The 26861-nt window shown below is 36.1% G+C and overlaps 1 protein-coding gene across 1 annotated transcript in view; it reads left to right on the top strand.

Moving 5' to 3' along the window:
- The window catches only part of LOC115222669 (stromal interaction molecule homolog), a 234029-nt gene that overhangs the window by 168317 nt on the left and 38851 nt on the right, over window positions 1–26861 (top strand). The window contains exons 5-6 of the mRNA XM_036511497.1: window positions 13933–14042; window positions 22416–22590. Coding sequence (XP_036367390.1) covers window positions 13933–14042; window positions 22416–22590 — 285 coding nt within the window. The remainder of the gene's footprint in view (window positions 1–13932; window positions 14043–22415; window positions 22591–26861) is intronic.

The raw sequence follows: 26861 nt of genomic DNA, 5'->3' as shown, positions 1-26861 counted from the left end.
CAAATGTACATGGGCATCCATATATGTGTGTTGTGTGTGTGTGTAAGTCATCTAAGAGTCTATAAGTCAGGAAAAAATGCACTCATATATCTGACAATAGAGTAGGTATATTATCCAAAGTGTATGGGAGTTTATATAACCCCCAGTATAACCTCCCACAGACATTGTATCCCTACACACACCACATGCACACTTAAAGGCCCCACGAATTTAATCAACACATAAAAGAAAGAAAACACACTAACGAACCCCGATGTGTATGCCCGCACACCCCTGCAAAGGTTTTATATATAAAGTACTATTACACAAATTCCAATTCTACAAGAACACCAACCTTAAGGATACATGCATTTCCCTCAAACACTTCCAGGAAACTCTTACCGACTTGCAACATATCACCCCAGTGGTGATGTTTTGGTACCAAGGGACATCTCTTAATTCAATCCCCTGCTTGTTTCATTTCATCATCTTTTACACAGCAGCTGCAAACCAGATGTGTTTATTCACCTTCAACAATAGAGAACAGCCAACATATTTCATTCCCTTTTGTCTACCTCTGATGAGTGCAGGGTTACATAATTGGATTGTTGCCTAACACTCTGTTTCATCTCTAGCATGAAACTGATTGGTAATATCAGCCATAATGGATATATTATTCTGTACACTTTGGATAGTACACACACAAACATACACGCATGCATGCATGCATGCATCCATCCATCCATCCATCCATCCATCCATCCATCTATCCATCTATCCATCTATCCATCTATCTATCTATCTATCTATCTATCCATCTATCTGTCTATCTATCTATCTATTATATATCTAAATCTGAAACTTCAATTTGCAACTCTGAATTTCTTACCAATTCTTAAGTGATAGAGAAATGAAACCAGGAGATCAACTTATATATATATATATATATATATATATATATATAGCTATTATATATATATAGCTGTTAAATATAAGATATATATAATCAAAAGAAAGACTTCTGATTGGTTTGAGGTCTTTAACAGTGTTATATATTACTTGATAAGGTTATCTCTGCAGATATTCTATAGAAAATTATAGCCAATATTGATTTTGTTACAGCATCTCATACTCAAGACAACAACAAAGAGTTTGAAGATGAAAAATGTAAATAACAACAAGGATTTTGAAGAAATAGATAATGAGTACACATGCCATATTTTATGAGTTTTTGTTCCTTTATCAGAACCCATCCAACCCCTTAATTATCCATGAACTCATTGCTTAAATAGCCATTAAATACAGTGGTGTAACATTATTGGATGGACCAATTTTACATGTAAAACACATTCCTGGAAGCTGGTACGTGAAGGCGCATGGCTCAGTGGTTAGAGCGTCGAGCGTACGGTCGTGAGGTTGTGAGTTCGAATCCTGGACCGGGCTGCGTGTTGTGTTGTGTTCTTGAGCAAGGCACTTTATTTCACGCTACTCCAGTTCACTCAGCTGTAGAAATGAGTGGTGACGTTACTGGTGCCAAGTTGTATCGGCCCCTTTGCCTGTCTCTTGGATAATACTGGTGGCGTGGAGAGGGGAAGCCGGTATGCATGGGCGACTGCTGGTCTTCCATAAAAAAACTACCTTGCCCAGACTTGTGCCTGGGAGGGTAGCTTTCTAGGTGCAAGCCCATGGTCTGTCATGACCAAAGGGGGTCTCAGCAGCAAGAAGCTGGTACATAAATGTCATAATAAAATCAGTACTGGCTATAATCTCTATAGAATATCCATGGAGATAACCTTAAAAAGTGATGTAATAGCACTGCTAATACAGTAGAACACAATATTGAGTCATAAAAACGTTTAACACACTTTGTAGTGTATTATGGTTGCATAACAAAATATGGTGTCCTTATAGTCATTAGTATTATATATGGCTATATAGTGTTTGACTATTGGGCATGAGACAGAAATCAAAGTTATTTTAGTATATAAGTATTTAGAATGAAACCCATATGGAACAGTATATTCAGCTTCTTAGAAACATGAAGAAATTATACACCATTGTTATTTGGTGTATAATTTTGGCGTGTTCTTACATATTCTAATGATTTTGAAGTTTCTAATATTTTTTGAATCTCAAATATTGAGATTTAGAGGTTCAGATTATATTGGAACAAAATGTTCAAGAGTTCTAAAATTTACCAATGTTGATTATAACTTGGCAGTTTAAAGGATTTTTAGTCATATGGTGTTAGGAATGGCATCCAGCTGTAGAAACTCTGCCAGATCAGATTGGAGTCTGGTTCGCCAGACCTCAGTCAAATCGTCCAACCCATGCTAGCATGGAAAGCGGATGTTAAATGATGATGATGATCATCATCATCATTATAATCTTTGGGAACAGATTCAGTAGATGCGGCCACTTTTGTGCAGTAAACGATGTAATTTATTTGTAAAATGGTGCTCCAGCATGACTACAGTCAAACGACTGAAACAAGTAAAAGAATAAAAGAATTTAGCATTCAGATTGCTCTGTAAAATGTATTTATGAATTCACATTGCTTTAAATTTATTGTGTATTATCTCATTTTGTGCGTCTACTTCAAGTGAGGTTCCCAAATCTAGGTTTCCTCTAGTAAACACTTCAGTCCTGATCACTTATTAACCCTTTACAGTGATCAAATAGCACTAATATTGGAGTATTCAAACCTTCTTGACTGCATTGACCCTTTACTATTCAGATTACTCTGTCGAATGTAATGCTTATTTATTCATATTGCATTTTAATTAATCATGCATTATCTCATAGTTTTGAGATTACAATGATGCGATTCTTTATATTTAGAAGGACATTGTAGGGTAGGTGTGAGAGGCTGAATGCAACCAGTTCCAAAATAAAACAAGAAGAATATTTGGGCTGGATGTGGATAGTTCAAATGCTAAAGGATTAAGGGGGTATTTATGGCAGCAGCAAAACCTGTACCAGTGTGAAGGATTAACTATGGATTGTAGGTTGTGAGTTTTACTGTCAAAATAGCAAAACTTTGTGTACATCTAAAAATTGTATAGCCATGGTTGTTTAGGTAAGAATAATTATCTAAGTTGACTTTTAGTGGTTCTTCTATATACATGGAGGTTATTCAATATCATTTTACATTTTTTGCTTTCCTTTGTGTATTTAGCATTTAAACCGGCCATATCCGGCCAAAAGTATTCTACCTGTTTTATGTTCAAACTGGCCAGATCTGGTCTCTCAGACCAACCCTACAATATCGTTTTTAAAATTAACAGCTACCTCATCAAAATCTCATAGCTACAAGATAATGCATGATTAATTCAAAACAATGTGGATAAAAAAGGATTAATTTTGGCAGAATAATGCAAACACTAAAGGGTTAATATGCTATCCTCAATTGTTAAATTTAATATTTATTATAAAATCTAACATTCATTTATTTGCAAGCTATTATGAATTTCTGGATAAGGTTAGTCTCGGAGGCAATGTAATATTTACACGAATAAATGACTAGGTGTGCTATGGAACTGTTGCAGGAAAAAAAAATGGTAAAGAATTAAGTAAACACAAGAAGAGAAGACAAATTACCTAAATCTCAAGGATTAAATAAGTTGGATTAGATCTCTTGTGACAGAATGTGCTCAACTATTGTTTTGTGGTTAAGAAGTTTAGTTTGCAGTTACTTTCAGGTTTCAGGTTCAATCCTGCTGCATGTTAAATTGGGTATATGGCCTTCTGTCATACTCTTGGATTGATGGAAGCATTTGGATGCAAATAAGCTTATCAATTTGATTTTCACGAAATAGTTGTCAGTTTCTTCAAGTAATTCCTAATAAGCTTATTAAATACCTATTAAAACTCTTATTACCTAATTGAAACCCTCATTTATTTCTTTACTACTCACAAGGGGCTATACACAGAGGGGACAAACAAGGACGGACAAACGGATTAAGTCGATTTCATCAGCCCCAGTGTGTAACTGGTACTTAATTTATCGACCCCGAAAGGATGAAAGGCAAAGTCGACCTTGGTGGAATTTGAACTCAGAACGTAACGGCAGACGAAATACGGCTACGCATTTCGCCCGGCATGCTAACGTTTCTGCCAGCTCGCCACCTTTATTGAAACCCTCATTATGTAACCAAAGCCCTCATTACATGCCTGGCGCCCTCATTACACAATTCATTACATAATTAATAATTTTATATCAATAAATAGAAACCTTGTGAAATGCCATCAGAAGAACTGCTCCTGTTTTTCAGCATTAGAATTAACATGTCATTTAGTTTAGTAGCACTACCTGGTCAGCCCTTAAAAACCCTTATCTGAGTCCACTCAGTTACAAGCACTTGAGCCAGTCTGAGGTTAACTTCTTTCCTTCCTCCCATCAGCCCTGAAGGCCATCACGGTTGATTTATGCCGTGTGAAAGGTAATCAATAACCATAAAGATTCTCACAGTTTAGGAAGGGGTTAACATTTAAGATGTTTTAGATGTGGCTTTTGAATTCAGGAGATTAGATGGTAGTAGATGCTTTAGCTCTGCTAACCACGAAACTTCTTATTAGTTTTCTCTTCTGACAACTCTTTTATATTCTTTCCTACTTTGCTGCCAAGTAAATGATGCAATAACATTGTTATTGATTGGCTAAGGCACAGTACAGTGTTGATGACTGGGGGACCTGAATCTGTAGCTGCTCAGTCAAAACATTCATCTTATGATAAGTTAGTTATAGAAGTATGGATGTTTTGTTTAAGATGGTTCACTTCTTTGACACCCTTCTACATTTCTGTCAAGAGATAATCCAGAGTTTAAGGGACATTATGCTTTCAACACTGATCAATTAATTGCTGTGGTCAGCTTTCATAAAATCCATGTTATGATCAGCTTCAACCAGATCCATATTATGACCAGCTCTCATAAGATCCATGTTATCACCATCGTCCATCAGTTCCATGTTATGATTAAATTTCATAAGATCCAGCTTCCATCAGATCCATTTTAAGACCAGCTCTCATATGATCCATGTTATTAGCAGCTCTCATAAGATCCACATTATGACCACCTTCCATCAGATCCTTGTTATGATCGGATCAGCTTTCATAAGGTCCATTTTATGATCAGCTTTCATAAGATCCATTTTAAGATCAGCTTTCATGAGATCCATTTTATGATCTGCTTTCATAAGATCCATTTTATGATCAGCTTTCATAAGATCCATTTTATGATCAGCTTTCATAAAATCCATTTTATGACCAGCTTTCATGAGATCCATTTTATGATCAGCTTTCATAAAATCCATTTTATGACCAGCTTTCATGAGATCCATTTTATGATCAGCTTTCATAAGATCCATTTTATGGTCAGCTTTCATAAGATCCATTTTATGATCAGCTTTCATAAGATCCATTTTATGATCAACTTTCATAAGATGCATTTTATGACCAGCTTTCATGAGATCCATTTTATGGTCAGCTTTCATAAGATCCATTTTATGATCAGCTTTCATAAGATCCATTTTATGACCAGCTTTCATGAGATCCGTTTTATGATCAGCTTTCATAAGATCCATTTTATGGTCAGCTTTCATAAGATCCATTTTATGATCAGCTTTCATAAGATCCATTTTATGACCAGCTTTCATGAGATCCATTTTATGGTCAGCTTTCATAAGATCCATTTTATGATCAGCTTTCATAAGATCCATTTTATGACCAGCTTTCATGAGATCCATTTTATGATCAGCTTTCATAAGATCCATTTTATGGTCAGCTTTCATAAGATCCATTTTATGACCAGCTTTCATGAGATCCATTTTATGATCAGCTTTCATAAGATCCATTTTATGACCAGCTTTCATGAGATCCATTTTATGATCAGCTTTCATGAGATCCATTTTATGACCAGCTTTCATGAGATCCATTTTATGATCAGCTTTCATAAGATCCATTTTATGACCAGCTTTCATGAGATCCATTTTATGATCAGCTTTCATAAGATCCATTTTATGGTCAGCTTTCATAAGATCCATTTTATGACCAGCTTTCATGAGATCCATTTTATGATCAGCTTTCATAAGATCCATTTTATGACCAGCTTTCATGAGATCCATTTTATGATCAGCTTTCATAAGATCCATTTTATGACCAGCTTTCATGAGATCCATTTTATGATCAGCTTTCATAAGATCCATTTTATGACCAGCTTTCATGAGATCCATTTTATGATCAGCTTTCATAAGATCCATTTTATGATCAGCTTTCATAAGATCCATTTTATGATCAGCTTTCATAAGATCCATTTAATGATCAGCTTTCATAAGATCCATTTTATGATCTGCTTTGATTTACTCCACACAGCAGCATGTTCCCAGTTGATGTTATGAAATTTTCACATTTTCTTCCTAATTAAAGCCCAGTTATTCTTTCATGTTCCCAAATCTGCTGCAATTGACGTTAACTGTTGCACTCATCCATAAAACCGTTGCTCCAGTTATGCCTAAATACAGATAGCAACTGTGTGAAATGTAGTCACAGCTGCTTAACCTAATTAACACTAATCTTACTATGAAGATATCGGAAAAAAAAACACGTCTAAACACAGTATTATAAACAAATTTCTAAAGTACGTTGACTGACCACACAGTGTACGAATTTGTGTGTGTGTTGGTTTGATGTCCATATAAAACAATGTTAAATTAGTTTGTTTGAAGAACCGTTTCTTTTTTTTTTTTTTTTAAATAAATCTATGTTGATTAGATGTTAAAATTTTTGACTTTTTTTATTATCAAAGCTATAAAGATATCTTTACAGATACGAGCGCTTCAAGCTTTGACCGAATTGTTTCCCTGTAAACTATAAGTGGCGTACAACAGTTAAGTGATTCTTCCTTCTAAGCTAGGACCAAGTGTTTATGATATTTTTTTGCATCCCTTATATATATATATATATATATATATATATATATGCATTATTAGAAAGTATGGTGCTATGACATATTGCGGTAGCATTTTTCATTTTTAACAGTGGCTTTTATACCTACCTTCCTTTCCATTTTAGAAAGTTATCTTTGAGATTAAAAAAAAGAAAAAATTGCTATATTCTCCCTATAATCAAGAATCGTGCTCAAAATATCTTCTTTGGAATGTATTGTTATTATTTTCATTGATAGTAACCTTACTGAGCATGGACATTTGGAACTGTTGTGAAATAGTATTAATTTCAAGCTTTGTTGAATATTTGAATTTTACTTTAGTTTTTAGTAGTCTAACCATGACATTCTCTGAATTGAAATGCTTGATAAGAATTTGAAGCAATTTTCTTTTTTAAAATGTTATTTTCCAGCTGTCCTTCTCTTCCTGTTTTCACTTCAGATGTTAAAATTTTTATTAGAACGATCCTTTTGAAATTCCCTTTGCCCTTTAGTATAGTTCACCCATAATCTGTAGTATAGCTGTTGCTGATGCTCTGATTTTTTATGAAACCTCTTTAACTTGTTATCAGTGATTTTTTTTTTTTTTTTTTCTTTTCTTCCGAATGCAAGTAAGGTTTGAAAGCAAATTAAATGGGTGGGATGAAGCATAAAAAACAAAAATAAAAACTGTAAACCCTGTTATTAATTTTCTAATAACAGGAGGAAGGCAAATGATGTGGGAATAAAGGATGAGGTCTGCTCTGTGGATGACGAACCTTAAAATGAAGATGACAAATGACCATAGCAAATGCAAAGTGGTAGTGATAAAGCAGACCTATTGAACCCATGCCACTCTGGAAAAAACCAACATAATGTCAGTCATAAAGTTTCATCCTAAATGAATCTGGATTATTTTTCTCCAAAAAATTTTGCGAATGAGTTTTTTTTTGTTTTTTTTATAACAATACTTCCATGCTAGATTTAGGTAGAATGGAATTTTATGGAGAAGTTGATTTAAAAAAGACAAAAAAAAAAAATTGGTATCCATTCTGTACCACGCATGGCTCTGTTGTTAAGAAGTTTAATTTACAATTATGAGGTTGAGAGTCCAATCTTACCGCACTGCACCATTTGGCGTCATTTACCAGAGCTTATGGTCAGTTAAACTTCGGTAGATAGAAACTGTATGGTAACTTTCTGAAAGTGTGTTTTTGGATGGCACAATTAATGGCTTTTGGGTGTCTTTAGTGAAGTCCAATCTGTTGCAAACATCAAGCCATGTATTTGGTTAAGCAATTCCTCCTTTTCTTACTACAAACACAGCCCTAATAGTGCCATAGGTGTTGTCCTTCCTCCACTCTGACTAAGACACAAAAATAAAAGCAAACCATTAAGCTAAAGTATAATCGTTTGTGAAGTATTTGCTTAAATATTAATCAAACTCAGCCTTGCTAACTTTATTATCAAAAGAGAGATGCCTTCAACATAATAAGGTTATGATTTTAAGTGTGCTTAAATTGGTTTTCATCTTTATTTTCTGTACTTTAGTATGTCTCGAAGAATATTTGAAACATTGAAACATATCTGTTCCTCAATGCAAACACATTTATTTTCATTTTGTGGAACTGTGTGTGACTGCTTTTAGCTGACATGTACCGACAGTAGTTTCCTCCGATTAGATTGGTTCATTTGTGAGCCAAGTTAGAATGGCTGTTGTGACTCTTTTCTAATTGTAGATTGATACTGTCTGTCTTTGTCTCTCTCTCTCTGCCTGTCTCATAAGTACAGTGTTTATGATGTCTAATATTGTTTTCAATTTGTTAGTAATTATTAGAAATATAAGGAAATTATATTTATATTTCGCACCGTTTCAGGGCCTATCTCTTGACAGCGTCAATGCACACCGGCACACACTCACTGATATGAGGCCCCGCTTGCTAGATCAGCTGGTTATCAAATAAAGCTCAATATTCTTCTAGCCATTGCTCATCGTCTCTTTTTAACCAAATCCAGTGGTTAGCCTTCTCCACTGTAGTTTGGATATCGGTCATGGTGGTATTGACTTTACAATGAGTTAGGCCTAACGATAACAACAGTCATCTCACACTGTGTCCAACAAACCCTCTACATCCAACTTCGATTGGAAAATGTTCTGCTTTCCAGCCTGCGTCTTCACATTCCTCGAAGAGGTTTACATAATGTTCAATCTTTCGAGCCAGAGCGGCTTCCATATTATCTTCATGAGGAACCATTAACTCGACTAGATTTACAACTTTCCTTCTTTCACATACTTCTTTCATTATACTTCCTGCTAACATCAACTAATAGTCTTTTTCTGGTGGAATGTAGCATGGTGGCATTGACAAATGACCAGAAGTGGCTGTGAATCACAGTTCATGCTTTCACTCTGAAACTCAGCCTGCCTTTGAATAATAGCCTGTGTTTATTTTTTTCTTATAAAGAATAACAAAGAAACTAGCCATCACTTGAACTTGGGGACGACTTAGTATTGACATGTACCATGCTTTTGCTAATGTTATTTAAGAGCTTATGTAGTGAGCAGACATAAACATCTTCTTGAACCTTCCACCTTGATCCAGAACAGCATGTAGAATGTGACGAGAGTACCAGTTACTGTGCTGGTTGTCTATTTACCAACCTAAAGAATGAAAGGCAAAGTTGACTCCAATGGGATTTGAACTCCAGAACAAAATTCACTATTTATTCTATGCAATGCTATAACATTTGCCAGTTAAAACATTCACGCACACCGTACTAGTAGGGTATTAAGAGCACCATCCGAACGTGATTGTTGCCAGAGCGGCTATCTGGCCTCCATGCCGGTGGCATGTAAAAGACACCATTTGAGTGTGATCATTACCAGCATCGCCTTACTGGCACCTGTGCCAGTGGCATGTGTAAAAGATTCGAGTGAGGTTGTTGCCAGTACCGCCTTACTGACACGTAAAAGCATCCACTACACTCTCAGAGTGGTTGGTGTTAGGAAGAGCATCCAGCTGTAGAAACTCTGCCAGATCAAGATTGAAGCCTGGTGCAGCCATCTGGTTCGCCAGCCCTCAGTCATTCGTGCAACCCATGCTAGCATGGAAAGCAGACATTAAACGATGATGATGATGATGATGAGACACACACAAACACACACACACACACACACACATACATACACACAGACAGAGAAGCCTCTGCAAATTTATTTAAGTGTCTTTAAAACTGATTCCTCACAATGAAACATTCATATTGGTAAAAGAGAATTTTTGAAGAAACTGTCTTTATTTAAAATGAACCCCGTGTTCTCTTTTTTTGCATTTTGTTGCAATAGTCATCTTTTTCATTCCAGTTTCCAAGAATACTGCATTTCTTCTTCGGGAGTGGGTGGGTAGGTTTCTGTCTGAAATGGAAGACGAGTTTAGTTCATATTCATACATATAAAAGACTCAGTTAAGTTTGGTGAGCAGTGAAGAAGTCTTTTGCTTATAACTTTGGATTACCATAGTAATTTCAGGTGTAAACTATCTCCGACAACAATTCTCTCTTCTTTGTTTCTACGACAAAGAAAATTTACAAGGTTTTTTTTTTTTTTGATGCCATTGTAAAAACAGCAATTGTGAATTCCGCCTACGCCATCTCTCTCTCTCTCTCTCTCTCTCTCTCTCTCACTTTCTCTCTTTCTCTCCTGTATTTGGTGTATTATTCTTTGTCGAACACTCTCACAACAATTGTGTATTGATTTTATTGTTTTGCATTTAATAACTGTATCATGGAGAACCACAGTTACAAGTCGATTGGGGGGGGGGGGTTCTCTTCAGAACCGTGTATGATTTTTTTTTTTTTGTTTTTTGCTTGCTTTTTGTAAAGTCTAAAGCATTCACACACATCTTGTTTTCACCATGTTTGATGTCAGTTCAGCTGATAATGATATTAAGACAACACTAGCAGCTTTCTCGTGATACTTCATTCTGTTTTTTTTTTGTTTTTGTTTTTTTGTTTCTCACCCACTCCTCTTCTACTTTCATAGGTGTAACTGCTTAGCTGTGGAGTAGGAAGTGTTTTATATTCAGTCAGGTGCAGTGCAGCAAGCACTGGGCACAACACAATGGCAGTAGCAACAGACATTGAACTTTTCTCCAAGTGATTAGTACAGTTCATAGCCTTCTTTGTGTATTCCTTGTGTGTGTACAAATATGCTCACACACACACACACACACACACACACACACACACACACACACACACACTTGCATGACCAAGCATGCACACACTTGCCCATATTACATTATATGGTACATTCATCAATCAAGATTTATTGTTCTTTATCAGCCTCTCCCCAGATCTTGTTCTTTATTAAGTCTTTGGAAGGTTATCCATTGTTCTGCTGTAGATATAAATGTTATGGCACTTTCTTGTATTTTTTATTTTGTATTTCTTTTTTTTTTTTTTTGCATTTTTGATTTGTTGTAGTTGTAGATGTTGAAGATTTTCCAAAGACTAACAAAATTATACCATAGCTTCATCTTTAACCTTACTTCTCAAAATGCTAAAAATGATAAGATATATGCTTATATATACTTATAAATTACATGCTTAAATATATAAAAATGATGAAATACAAGCTTCCCCAAATCCATCCGTTTTAATTTCTCATCTGATTCAAGCTGATGCAACCATCATCCATCATCCCTCCCACCCACCTCTAGTGATCATCACTATATTACATCTTAGTCTTTCAGACTTTTACTGAAAGAATCACAAAAGAAAGACAACTTCGGTATTAGAGTGCCAAATTATGTAATTGAATTGCAGATAGGGGGAATTTAGATGCTTCAGACTGGGCTTTCGTGGAGTAGTTATTACTCAGAGTGACTAGTGTATCAAACTTGAATACATCCATACTGTATTCAGTTTCTTTTCTATGTATTTTCGGTTCAAATCCTGATGCGAGTTTGCATTTCATTTTTGTTTAGGAATCCATAAAGCAATGGGGGATATCTTGAAATTAACTGTCTAATTTATTGTCTCGGGCTTGTATTATTAAAGTAGGGTTGTGAGCTGGCAGAACTGTTAGTATGCAGGGCAAAATGCTTAGTGGCATTCTGTCTGCCTTTATGTTTTTAGTTCAAATTCTGCCGGGGTTGTCTTTGCCTTTCCTTCTTTCTGGGTCAATAAAATAAGTTCCAGTTAAGCACTGGCATTGATGTAATTGGCTTACCCACTCTCCCCACCAAAATTTGAAACTAATATTATTATTATTATTAAATTTCACTGAGTTCGAATTTGCCTTTCATCCTTTGGTATTGATAGCATAATTGGGGCCAATGTAATCACTATCTCCTACCTATAGTAGAAAGGATTATTATTATTATTATTTTATTGCCTTTGCACAGTTTCTAACCCTGGAGATGTACTATGGTGTCAGCTGTTCACTACCAGTGAACTAAGGTAACACCTCTTATTTTTTGAGCACCATCTGGAGTATTCGAGCGGTTTCAAGCAATGCTGTTCTCCCCACTTATTGCAGTCCCTATTTGTTCCACGTACTTCTCAAGATTTTTATTCACTGTTCCCAGGGCTCCAACAACTATTGGTACTACTGCTACCTTTTTCATCGACCACAACTGCTTACCCTCCCAAGCTAACCTGTCATATCTATTGACTTTTATTTCTTCCTTATCACATACCTTGTTGTCAGCTGGGCGTGCTATGTCTATGATCCAGCATCATTTGCTTTCATTATTGTTATTATTAAGGTGGCGAGCGGGCAGAATTACTAGCATGTCAGACAAAATACTTAGCAGTATTTTGTCTGCCACAACATTCTGAGTTCAAATTCCACCAAGGTCGACTTTGCCTTTCATCCTCTTGGGGTTGATAAATAAAGTACCAGTGAAGCACTGGGGTCAATGTAATCGACTAGTCCCTTCCCCCAAAATTTCAGGCCTTATGCCTACAGTAGAAAGTATTATTATTATTATTATTATTATTATTATTATCGTCATCATCATCATCATCATCATTATTAAGGCAGTGAGCTAGTAGAATTATTGGCACAGCAGACAAATAAATGCTTGGCAGTATTTTGTTCATCTGTGTGTTCTGAGTTCAAATTCCACCAAAGTTGACTTTGACTTTCATCCTTTCAGGGTCATTAAAATAAGCACCACTTGATCACTGGGATTGATGTAATTGAATTCCTCCCTTATAATTGCTTGTCTTGTACCAAAATTTGAAACCACCACCGTTACCACCACCATCATCATCATCATTATTATTATTATTGACATAGTAATATTTAGCAGCAGTTTATATTCTACAGTTCTATATTTAAGAGATGAGGAATTATGTACATTATTTACATTTGATGGATATTTGTCCTCATCTTGTTTGTTGTTAACACAACGTTTCAGCTGATATACTCTCCAGCCTTCATCAGATGTCTTGGGGAAATTTCGAACCTGGGTTCTCATTCCTAAGGTATTTTTCGATATTAGGAATGAGAATCCAGGTTCGAAATTTCCGTAAGACACCTGATGAAGGCTTGGAGGGTATATCAGCCGAAATGTTGTGTTAACAACAAACAAGATGAGGATAAATATCCGTCGAATGAAAATAAAGTTTATATTCTGGGTAAAAGAAAAGAAAATCTCATTTAAAGTTCCAGGCTTTGCCTAGTTCCAACTGAATTCTGTGAAGAGATTTCTGTTTTCAGCTAGAACAAAAAGAAGACCTTGTAATAGTGAGGCATCAGCTATCTCAGTGAAATTAGTGTTTGAATAGTTAAGCAATGTATACTTTGGGTATTGAATTCCTTTGAAATAAAAAGAAAATATCTGAGGGTGGTGGTGGTGGTGGTGGTGGTGGTGGGTGCCTCAAGCAATGTTAAAAATCATGCAAGCAGATTAAAAATTGATGTTAAACAGAATGAAGACAAACTGGTAAACCACCTCCTTATCTTTTATTTTAGTATGTAATATGTGTTTCACTATTTCTAAATGTTGATATATCTTATTTACAGAATGGCTGCCAGCCATCAATACCTAAGTACTATTGGTGTGAAGAACAATGTACACAAACAGAAGCTGTCTTTGAAAGCAATGGATGTTGTGCTGTTTGGACCACCAAAGAGTAAGTATTGGTTTTATTGTGGGGGTGTATTTTGGTCCTTTTTTTTCACTTCTTTTTTTACTTCTTCTTTCTTTTGATTGTTATGTAATAAGTGTAACTTACGATTGGATGGGAAAGTTGTAAAAGTTTTATGTCTGAATTCCGGTCTTTGGAAATTTGATGAGTGAGGACTAAAGGAAAACAGTAAGAATACCGAAGTAAGAGAACCGGCTCTTAAGGTGTCTGAGCAAGAGAAGGGATGTTGGTATTGTTTGTGATTGATGGTCATGAGTTTTGGAAAGATGTAAATAGGTGTGTGTGTGTGAGAGTATATGTTTAACTGTGAACCTGGATCATAAACTCATTCTGTTCAGAGCTTAGCTATTTGACCAAAAATTATGGAATTATGTAGAAAAGGGAAATAATTAGTGATTTAAGGAGAAGTAATGCATAATATTTCAATTATCTTTATCATTCATTTTATACTTTTTGAAAAAAATATATATGTAAAATATATATATATTTTATAAATTATATTAATTAATAATTATATTATTTGTTATTTATGTATTGGTTTATGTCTATCACTGTTTGAATTGCATAATAGTGGTTTTATCTCTAATTCATATTTTATATATTTATACTGTGAATTTGATTTAATACTAAATTGAATTTTTTCCGGAAGTTTGGAGTTATACTCCCTAATATTATTATTATTATATATATATATCCTTTCTTATTATATATATATGTATATCCTTTCTTATTATATATATATATATATATATAATATATATATATATATATATATATATATATATATATATATATATATATTCATTTATTTGTTTTTATTTCCATTTTTCAATGTTTGAATTATTTAGACAAATATATTGCCAAGGCCTTGTTTTACAACTGGATGCTGTTATTGTCACTGATTTTTCAAGTGAGAAATTTCTTATTTCACAAGTCTTTGGAGTCACGAAGCCAACAGATGTTCCGTTGACAGGAAAAGTGTCAATATCACTGCTTGTGACTTGCGATTTTATTTTGAGAGAAGGGCAAAATATACACAAATACAAGTATGTACACACACACACATGTATATGTATACTATGTTATGTGTGTGTGTGGTGTGTGTGTGTGTGCATGATCATGTGTTAAGTATATGTGGGAAGGTGCCATCTACATTTTTTACTGCCGATATTCCTTGGACCCATTATATCTTGTGAAAGCAGCCAAACCATTCCAACATGGAACATGGACGTTAGATGATGATGGCAGTGGTTTCCAAATACTCTCATTTGTTTGAGATTTGACCTTGTTCAATACAATGTCTTTTCTTTATTTTATATTATTTTGCCAGAAGGGATATTGTTTTCTTCTTAAAAACTTTTCAGTAATGAAAAAAGAAGGACTTAATGGTGAAATTAATAGGATTTTGTTTACCAAATACATATCATAAGTGAATCCAAAAACACAGTCCTCAGTGATTTCACAATGCTAATTATCATAATACATGATGATAATGTTATACCTGACCACAGTTGAATGAAGACCATAGATGGTAGTTTACAGATATTTATTGTCAGGTATCCAATGATGATCTTCAGTGGTGTGACTATTGCTACTGCTGCTAATAATGATGATGACGATGATGGTGATGATGATCTTTCTAATATAGGCACAAGGGTTAAAGTTATCGGGGAAGGGACTAGTTGATTACATTAATCCCAGTGTTTCACTGGTGCTTAATTTATTGACCCCAAAAGGACAAAAGGCTAGGTTGACCTTGGTGGAATTTAGCAACGAGGAATGTAGAAAGGCGGTGAGCTGGCAGAAACGTTAGCCCGCCGGGTGAAATGCGTAGCCGTATTTCGTCTGCCGTTACGTTCTGAGTTCAAATTCCGCCGAGGCCAACTTTGTCCTTCATCCTTTCGGGGTCGATAAATTAAGTACCAGTTATCCACTGGGGTTGATGTAATCGACTTAATCCCTTTCTCTGTCCTTGTTTGTCCCCCTCTATGTTTAGCCCCTTGTGGGCAGTAAAGAAATAAGAATGTAGTAGCAGGCGGAATACCGCTAAGCATTTCATCCAGCTTGCTAACGACTTTGCCAGCTCATCACCTTAATAATTAATAATGATGATAATAATCATAATAATAATGCTTTCTAATTTAATCACAAAACAGTAATTTTGATCGGAGGGGATTAGTTGATTATATCCTTCCCTGTACCTGAATAGAGGAGAGGCATATTTGGATTTAGTCAGATTTGAACTCAGAACATAAAGAGCCAGAATAAATTCTACAATGCATTTTTTTCCTGACATTCAAATAATTCTGCCTATCCACAACTCTAATAGAATTGGTGGTAGTTAAATATCTTGGAGAGGCCTTAATGTTATTGCCAGGAATATGACATAAATGAAACCAAAGGCACATTCTTTGGCGATATGTAATACAAATGTTGGAACTAACTGCATTTAAATGAAAATCCTGGAAGGGAATTAACAGTCATTATTGTTCGGAATATAGTACAAATGAATCCAGAGACACAGTTTTCAATTACAGTACTACCTCAATTAATGATGTTGGATCTAACTACAGTTCAATAAATGCTATGGGTTGGGTTAAAAAAATTATTCAGCAGATATTAAAAAACCTAGTCTTCATATATGTGACTTTATTGATATTAATAAAGAATTTTGTCAGATCTTTTCTTGTGGAAATGGATTATTGGATTAGTGAGAGAAAGAAATGGTATCATAGAAGAGATCTTCAAGCATTGACGCTAACCAACTACAATCTTTGTATTGCTTCACTGTAAAAGTCAAATCAAATAAAACATAAATATGTGACTGTCTCATCTTGATTATATCAGCCAACAAATTTCAGTTTCAGATAATGACTTTCCTCTTTTGTTACCATACTTCTGCAGAAATACACTGCTTTTGCTTCGATTATATTTTTTAACACAAGGAAGAATTTAGAGAAATAACATTAAGACGGTGCTTGGCAACATAAATTGAAATTTTGATGAAAGGATAATATTTTAGGAAGTTTGAACTTAAAGGTGGTGTTCTTAATAATAATCATTTATGAAAGTCATTTATTAAAAACGTACTTTGAGTCTCACAGAGGCTATGATGAAAGACCGAGACCTCTGGAGATATGCTGTGACTTTGAAGACCCGACAAATGAAGTGAGTCCATGGCTCACAGGACAGCCTGCTGTGCTAACCTTGGATCATAGAGTGACCTGCTGTCCTTGAGGACATCAACATCAAAGTAAAAATTCAAATGAAAATTGTAGTTAAGACACCCGTACCAGTGACATGTAAAAAGCACCATCCGAATGTGGCAGATACCAGCATTGCCTGACTGGTGTCCGTGTCAGTGACACGTAAAAGCACCAACCGATCATGGCCGTTTGCCAGCCTCTCCTGTGCTGGTGGCACATAAAAAACACCCACTACCCTCACGGAGTGGTTGGCATTAGGAAGGGCATCTAGCTGTAGAAACACTACCAAATCAGACTGAGGCCTGGTGCAGCCGCCATGGCTTACCAGACCCCGGTTGAACCGTGCAACCCATGCTAGCATGGAAAATGGATGTTAAATGATGAGTATGATGATGATGATGTCTAATGATCCAGTCACTGATACTACTTTTATGACACATCTACAGATACTGTATCCCACCTTTATCTCTTTAGTGTTCAGATTATTCTGTCAAATGTAATACTTATTTATTCACATTATTTTGAATTACTTATGCATTCTCCTCAGGCTCTGAGATTTTGATGACCTGATTGTTTGTTTTTATAATGACATTGTCCGGAAGGTGTGAGAGGCCAGATCTGGCTAGTTTGAACATAAAACTGAATATTTGGGCCTGATATGACCGGTTTGAATACTACAGTATTATCACACACTTAAGCACTATACTCATATCACACAGCTGCAGTACTGAATTTACATTACACACCTACTGCACTGCAGTTTTATCATGCATCTATTTCTTTACTACCCACAAGGGGCTAAACATAGAGGGGACAAACAAGGACAGACAAACGGATTAAGTCGATTATATCGACCCCAGTGTGTAACTGGTACTTATTTATCGACCCTGAAAGGATGAAAGGCAAAGTCGACCTCGATGGAATTTGAACTCGGAACGTAATGACAGACAAAATACGGCTACGAATTTCGCCTGGCGTGCTAACGTTTCTGCCAGCTCGCCGCCTTTTATCATGCATCTGTCTACTTCTCTTACATTATACTACTGCACGTATATCTCACATCTACTGTGCAACACTTTACATCAAATATTCTCCTTATTTACCAACCTCTTTCTGAGTTTCACAAAGTTAATTCATGTAATAAATCATTCACTTGCCTTTGATTTAAACTTAACTTCTCTTGTTTGCTAAACAATTGACTCGACTCAGTTTTGTTTCCCTGGTTCTTTCTGCAGTTTAATAATCAATACATACTCACAAAAGTGTCAGTACAAGTGTTATGAATAAATAAGTAAACAGACTGTGACTAAGTATTTAGCCTTTTTTGAGAGACCCTCACAGACCTAATTTCTTAATGAATCTAAAATACCTATTGATATGAGCCTGGATATTTATTTATTTTATAATCAATTGAGTTAATTACTCCACAACTTTTGTTGTTCTCGTTGAGCACACCAATGGTCAAATGCTTTCCAGTTATGATCATTCCATGTTTTTGGATACATAGAACAACATTGTTGACTGTGTTTGTGACATTTTAAAAGATGATTGGTTGTAATTTGAAGGAGATTTAACTCTCTTACTCTTTTACTCTTTTACTTGTTTCAGTCATTTGACTGCGGCCATGCTGGAGCACCGCCTTTAGTCGAGCAAATCGACCCCGGGACTTATTCTTTGTAAGCCCAGTACTTATTCTATTGGTCTCTTTTGCCGAACCGCTAAGATACGGCGTCGTAAACACACCAGCATCGGTTGTCAAGCAATGCTAGGGGGACAAACACACACACACAAACACACACATATATACATATATACGACAGGCTTCTTTCAGTTTCCGTCTACCAAATCCACTCACAAGGCATTGGTCGACCCGGGGCTATAAGCAGAAGACACTTGCCCAAGATGCCACGCAGTGGGACTGAACCCGGAACCATGTGGTTGGTTAGCAAGCTACTTACCACACAGCCACTCCTGCGCCTATAACTGATTTTTTTTTTTTTTTAAAGTTTTCTTGACCAAGTTGAAGTTACTTTATATTATTCTATCAGACAGACAGAAGTGAGTGAAGCATAATTCTATGTCAGTGGGGGCAATCAGACTGGGTTGGAATCATGTGATCAAATGTGAGGAATCTGAATTTGAAGTGACATAACAATCACTATACTGAGATTGAAAGACCAGATATTCACAAGACTAAATTTTGAAATAAACTGGAAGAAAATATGAAAAATAGTTTTAAAAACATTTAAAAAAAAAGATTTTTTTAAAGGGAGTTTGAGAGACATATAGAGTATTTTGTTTCTTTTATTATGTTAGAATAGCTATTTTAGGTGAATAGAAGAAATATAGGTCTTAAAAAATATATTTATTTGCATTTTTGAAATGGAGGAACATGTAACACATTTACTAGCTGTTAGAGTTACTATTTTAGGGGAAAATTAGAAGAGAAACAGTCTTAAAAATATCTATTTAGAGTTTAAATTGGAGTTTATTTGAGAAATATAACATTTAGTATTATATTGTACTACTGGCAGACATACCCGGCGTTGCTTGGGATTTAAATGGCATGGTTTGTATATATGATACAGTTAAGGTGAAACATGTGATACAGGGAAGTACAACATTAAAGGCAAAACATTTGAGGAGTAAATGAAGGGCTAATTCGACTGACATATTGTGCATCTCTTTGGAAGGTTCCAGGCCCTAACCTTGTTATGGAAAAGTGGGTCGTGGGTATGTCATTTTTGAATGCAGCAAAAAGCTCTCAGTGAATATACACACCTTTGTGGCTGTTGGTACTGCCGCTGCCATGCTGAGCAATCAGCAGACATAGGAATTACATCTGTGTGATAAATTAAGCCTGTGGGTGTGCTCAGCAGTACCACATGGGAAAAATCTACATGAAAGAAATGGCATGGTAAGTGGGGGGGGGGGCGGGGATTGGTTGAATCTGTTAATGCAGCATTCCTGGCCAGGCAAATACCATGCTGCTCATCACTTTCCATTGCACTCTTGCAGTAGCTGTACATGCAACATTTTGTGATTGTCTAATTGAAATCTCATGTGACGATTGATTTCTTCTCCTTCTTTTCAATTTCTGTGCTATTGCTGTTTTTCGACCAATTATTATGTCAAGAAATATGATGTAATAAACTAAGATGGCAATTGTACATTAATAATAAAACGCCAATAAAAAAAGGTAAATGATATCAATATCTCAGCAAATTTTAAGAAAAGTTACTTTGCAAAGAGTTACTTCCCTTCTCCACAGCAGTCATACGTACCCAGGAAAGGGGGGGGTTTCTGGCCCCAGAGGCTCCATTACTCATTATGTGAAAGATTCTAAGAGACTAAAATCATCTCTGGAAGTAATGTATGTTCCTAGTTTGAAGAAAATCAGTTGTGAACTTCAGACGTTTTGTAGGTTTACACAGACACACACTTACTGAGTTTTATATATATAGATGCTACAATAATGAATGTAATCAAAATATAATGAGCGTATTAACTTACGTAACTAATTAACAAATGAGTAATAGTGTATTGCAGGGATATGATATCGAAGACATAACAACCGAAACAGTTTATTTATTAAATTCTTTTGTTCTTTAAAGTCTCTCATTGTTCAATATTTTTTTTATATACTTTCAAAAGAAACGCAAACAAAGGAAAATAATTAAAATGGCTGAATTTTAATGGAAGAATCATAAGCTTACACTTGCTTATCTCCCTTTACATTCACTCTTTTTGCTACATAGGCCTAATGTACAAACTGAACCTTTCATTGTGTGGCACCTTGGGCAAATGTGTTCTACTTTAGTCCTGGGTTGACCAAAGCATTGTAAGTGGGTTTGGTAGACAGAAACTGTGTAGAAGCCCATTATGTGTGTGTGTGTGTGTATGTGTGTGCATGTGTGTGTGTATGTGTATGGTATTACTCCCTTAAGGCGACAAGCTGACAGAAACATTAGCACGCCGGAGGAAATGCTTAGCAGTATTTCGTCTGTCTTTACGTTCTGAGTTCAAATTCTGCCGAGGTCGACTTTGCCTTTCATCCTTTCAGGGTCGATTAAATAAGTACCGGTTACGCACCGGGGTCAATATAATCGATTTAATCCGTTTGTCTGTCCTTGTTTGTCCCCTCTGTGTTTAGCCCCTTGTGGGTAGTAAAGAAATAGGTATTACTCCCTTGCCTGGACATCATGTGATAGTTGCAAATGAGTGTAACTGTCATGCAAGAGATGTCCTTAGTTTCCAATCTTCTGTGGGAATATGTCTGGTTATGGGAAAGTATTGCCTTACATGGAAACAGGTGAAGGTTGGTGACAAGTAGGACCTCCATCCATAGAACATCTGACTCAACAAGATTTCTGTCCAACTAAGTCAACATAGAAAAGTGGGCGTTAAACTGTAGATAATTTGTTGTGTTAAACTGTAGATAGGTGTGGCTGTGTGGTAAGTAGCTTGCTTACCAACTACATGGTTCCGGGTTCAGTCCCACTGCGTGGCACCTTGGGCAAGTGTCTTCTGCTATAGCCTCGGGCCGACCAAAGCCTTGTGAGTGGATTTGGTAGATGGAAACTGAAAGAAGCCCGTCGTATATATGTATATATATATATATATATATATATATATATATATGTGTATGTCTGTGTGTATATGTTTGTGTTTGTGTTTGTCCCCCCCAACACTGCTTGACAACTGATGCTGGTGTGTTTATGTCCCCGTAACTTGGTTGTTCAGCAAAAGAGACCGATAGATTAAGTACTAGGCTTACAAGGAATAAGTCCTGGAGTCGATTTGCTTGACTAAAGGCAGTCCTCCAGCATGGCCACAGTCAAATGACTGAAACAAGTAAAAGAGTAATATAAGTTTTTCAAATAAATTTCATTGTAAAATGGTATTTAAAATTATTTTTTGAAATTATTTTCCCCTAAACTATTTCAAACTTTGGTGCTTTGAGCATTCAGTCTTTTGATTTTTAGGTCATTTGGAATTTGGCTTTCTTATGTTCTGCCTTCTTGGGTTTGACTTTATGATCAGCACCAATCCAGGATTATCTTAACAGTCTTAGATTTAGTTATTAGCCAAGTTCCTTGACCACTCATCTATCACTACCTTCTTATTGTGTATATATTTTTTCTGCTTTCAGAAGGTCACAGTTATATTAAAGACTTGACCTTGATTGCTTCTCTCATCATTGCCATTGGTGGATGCTGGTTTGCGTATCTTCAACACAAATATTCTCAGGCTCACGTGAAAAAAATGATGCGGGACTGGGAATCTCTTCAAATAGCAGAAGAATCCTTAAAAGAATTGCAAGAACGGTAAGGACATTCTCTCTACTTTTATATTTACACTCACCCCCGCCTCCCTCAAAAGTTAATGGGCACCATTCATTTTGGAAAGGTTCATTTCTAGACACAAAGTAATGTCATTTGATGCATTTGAATGCTTAATCTTGTATTTAGCAAACATGCCTTGTGAATAATACATAGATAAGTTGGAAACACCAAGTAGTGTTTACACAGATAGAATGGTATAATAAAGGATATCTGTGTGTGTATAAGAAAATATGAAGAGGACAAAGGACCGAGGTACCTGGTGCCTGGCCTTACTCAAGGAGACCCGTACCCTGCAGCAAAGGGCTTAAGACCAATCTTTCTGGTGGTGTAAAGCACTTGTGGTGACACCATGTAAAAAAGTGCCTGTGCAGTACCATGCAAAATTACCCTTGTGGCAACACATAAAAGTGGCCATGCAGTGCCATGTAGGAACACCTGTGTGATGCCACATAAAAGCACCCACGGAGCACCACAAAAGCACTTGTAAAGCACCCACGTATAAAAAGCTCCCCCAGTACACTCTGTAAAGTGGTTGGCATTAGGAAGGGCATCCAGACATAGAAACCATACCAAATCAGACTGGAGTCTGGTGCAGCGCCCCAACTTGCCGGCTCTGGTCAAACCATCCAACCCATGCCAGAATTCAGAATTTATGTACCTGTATACCTGTCTAGTCTTGGTAAAGAACTGCTTACACTTCTCTTGTCATTGTGAGGTTTTTACCAGTGCTCCCATGGACACTTCGTTTACTTATCAAGTTGGAATCAACCTGGAGCTATGATTTTTCCTGGTTTTGTACATGTCTACACTGAATCAATATGAATCTTTGCCATGCAGATTCTCTTCATATATGTGTATGTATGTGGGGGGGGGGTGTCCTCTCTTCTGCATAAATATGTTATAAATGACTTAATGCCTTACAACTGCCTATTCATATTTTATTCTCATCAGCTCAACCTGTATACTGTCTATAGCCAACCCTTATTTCTTGGGACCTTATATCCCTGCACTTAACATCGGAGTTTAGGTCCTCGGTTTAGTCAGAGCATTTATTGTATGTATTTCGTTTTTGGAATTGGTTTGCAAGATTCTTGTGTGTTGAAGCATATTCTGTTGTGTCCTGGGGAAAGTCATTTTGTTTTTGTGCCTTATAATTTAACACACTCACTGGAAAAAATTTCCACTTATTTCTTATTTTTACTTTCCTAAAATTTTCGTTGCGTCTTGCAACCTTTTCAATAGTCTTGACTCTTATTGTATGTTGCTATTGAACTATTTATTTGTTCTTTCACATTCTCTTACCTATTGATTACCCACCCACACACACACACACGTGACTGTGTGTGTAATATTGGCTGAGTCAGTCTCTGTTGGTGCATAGGATCTTCAGGCAAGTTGTGATACACAACTTGCCTGAAGATCTTATGTACCTACAAATGAAACTCAGAGTAGCAAGAGGGTGATTCAATTAAAATAAAGTTTTGTATTGAGTACTCTTTTTCCAGCAGTTAATATTAAATGTATACATATATTTACTTGTGTGTGTGTGTGTTATTTTTCTTGTTTGAAACATAAAACCATATTTTTATGTTGGAAGTGTGTGTACTTTTAAAAATTTTTAAAAATATATTTATCTTGTATTAGGTAAAGAAATAACAAGCCCAAACCCATCAATTGTCGGATAGTCAAATGTCTATGTTAATTATGATGAAGGCCATAAATTGATGATTGATTATACACTGAAACCTTTGCATATGAATTTGTAATCCAGTTTACATTATATATGACAAATATATACACTCAAACAAACAATACATGATTGCAGAATGTAAAATTTATTTACATGATTAATTTCTTAAAATTGCAAAGTTGCTCGATTCTGAAAGTCAAGTAAACAGCATATATGATGGTGATGGTGGTGGTGGTGGTGGTGGTGGTGGTGGTGGTGGTGATGATGATGATGATGATGATGATGATTGTGATGGTGGTGGTGGTGGTAGTGGTGGTGGTGGTTATGATGATGATGATGATTGTGTGTATATTTGTGTATGATGTATGTATATTTTCTCCTTTCACCCCTTCCTCTCCCTTTTCCTCTATTTTTTCTGTGACATTAGCTTTCTATTTATTTCCTTCTCGGCTCATTTATAAAATGTTTTGCTATCTTGTCTGCTTTAGACGTTTGATCTCTGTAACATGATGCAATAAAGTGTTCCCTTGCTTATCCGTTGTGGTTAAGCATCCGATTGTACTTGGAACATCCAGCACTGTGTTTCCAAACAACCATAACGGTGAAACATATATAGAGGAAACAAATTATATAAATTTTTGTTTATCATAATTTCTCACAGATATATCATCATCATCATCAACATCATTTAATGTCCATTTTCCATGCTGGCATAGGTTGGAGGATTTGACAGGAGTTGGCAGGGCCAGGAACTGCACCAGGTTCCAATTTTCTGTTTTGGCATCGTTCCTATGGCTGGATGCCCTTCCAAATGCCAATCACTTAACAGAGTGGACCGGATGCTTTTAACATGGCATCAGCACTGGCAGTGTAGCCAAGAAACTCACAAGACAAGGAATTATGAGAGGGGTGAGGGCATTTGAGGAGGTGATCCAGGATCAGATGATGAAAGGTTAGAGTGTAACAGAGAGACAGAGAGGCAGAAACAGGTGTTTTGCTATAGAGGCGGTACATGGTTACTCAGTAAGAAGGAAGAAATATTGAGATAGAGAGACAGAGAGAGAGAGAATAATAAGAAGAAGGAGGTATGGGTTGGGCAGTTTGATGGGAACTGGCCAGCTAAAGAACTGCCCAGGCTCCATTTTGTCTGTTTTGGTATGGTTCCTATGGCAGGATGCCCTTCCTAAAGCCAACCACTTTACAGAGTGTCCTGAGTGCTCTTTATGTGGCAGCAACACAGAGCTATAAAGTTTACACAAAACTATTTCATTATTTAATAATTCAAAGGTGGCACTCTGGCAGAAATGTTAAAGTGTCAGAAAAGATACAATATGGTATTTATTCCAGCTTTTTATGTTCTCAATTCAAATCTCACCAGAGCGGATATTGCCTTTTATCCTTTTGGGGCCATTGCCATAAAGTACTAGTTAAATACTGGAAGTGATGATTTTTTAGTAACTCCATTCCGTGAAAATCACAGGTTTTGTGCCTAAGTTAGAAACCATTGTTTAAGAATTTAAATTTTTGTATTATCCTACAAATTCTAGAAAATTTTCTGGTGGATGGTAGATTTTTATGTGATTTTATATTAGTTATTGCACCTGTGCTACCATACCTGAGTTACTACTCCTTTTGTTATGACATCTGTGTTAATGCACCTGTGTTAATGCACCTGTATTAATGCACCTGTGTAAATACACCTGTGTCAATGCACCTGTTTTAATACACCTTGTTATTACTCTGATGCTGATACACCTGTGTTAATGCACTTGTGTTAATTACACCTGTGTTGATACACCTTTACTAATACACTTGTTATTATGCCTTTATTATTTCACTTGCCAGCTATGATCTGAACCAAATCATTGTCAGTGACAGATATCAATTTATGAAATTGCTACTAAATGCAGAAGTGTACTTATATAAACCATGCAATCCTTTTATTAACATTTTTGAATTGTGTTTTGGTATTTACAAAGTTGAGTGGTTGACTGACTCCCAAAATTCTGACCACATATTCTGTAACTAGTTCACATTGTTCAATGATCCCAGGTACTTAACTGTAGTAGTTCTACCCAACAGTAAAATAGCTCCCAAAAACCGAATTGAAAACGAATTTTGAAACCCTCAGAACTCAATTTAGCTCCAAAGAGCCACCATGTAAAAAGCATCCATGCTTGTGCCACATAAAAAAAACAAAAACACCTATGTTGACTCATAAAAAGCACTGAGTACACTCTGTAAAGGCAATTGGTGTTAGCAAGGGCATCATGCTGTAGAAACCATGCCAAAACAGACAATTGTAGCCTGGGGCAGCCCTTCAGCTTCCCAGCTATTTTATACTGCCCCCCCCCCCCACAAGGGGCTACACAGACAGGGGACAAACAAGGACAGACAAATGGTTTAAGTTGATTATATCAACCCCAGTGCATAACTAGTACTTATTTAATCGACCCCGAAAGGATGAAAGACAAAGTTGACCTCAGCGGACTTTGAACTCAGAACGTAAACGGCAGACGAAATACCGCTAAGCATTTCGCCCGGCATGCTAAGTTTCTGCCCA

This window comes from Octopus sinensis, linkage group LG20 (assembly GCF_006345805.1).
Source record: "Octopus sinensis linkage group LG20, ASM634580v1, whole genome shotgun sequence".
Classification (NCBI taxonomy): domain Eukaryota; kingdom Metazoa; phylum Mollusca; class Cephalopoda; order Octopoda; family Octopodidae; genus Octopus; species Octopus sinensis.
Note: the sequence above shows the minus strand (reverse complement) of the source record. Positions and strands in the feature narration are given on the sequence as shown.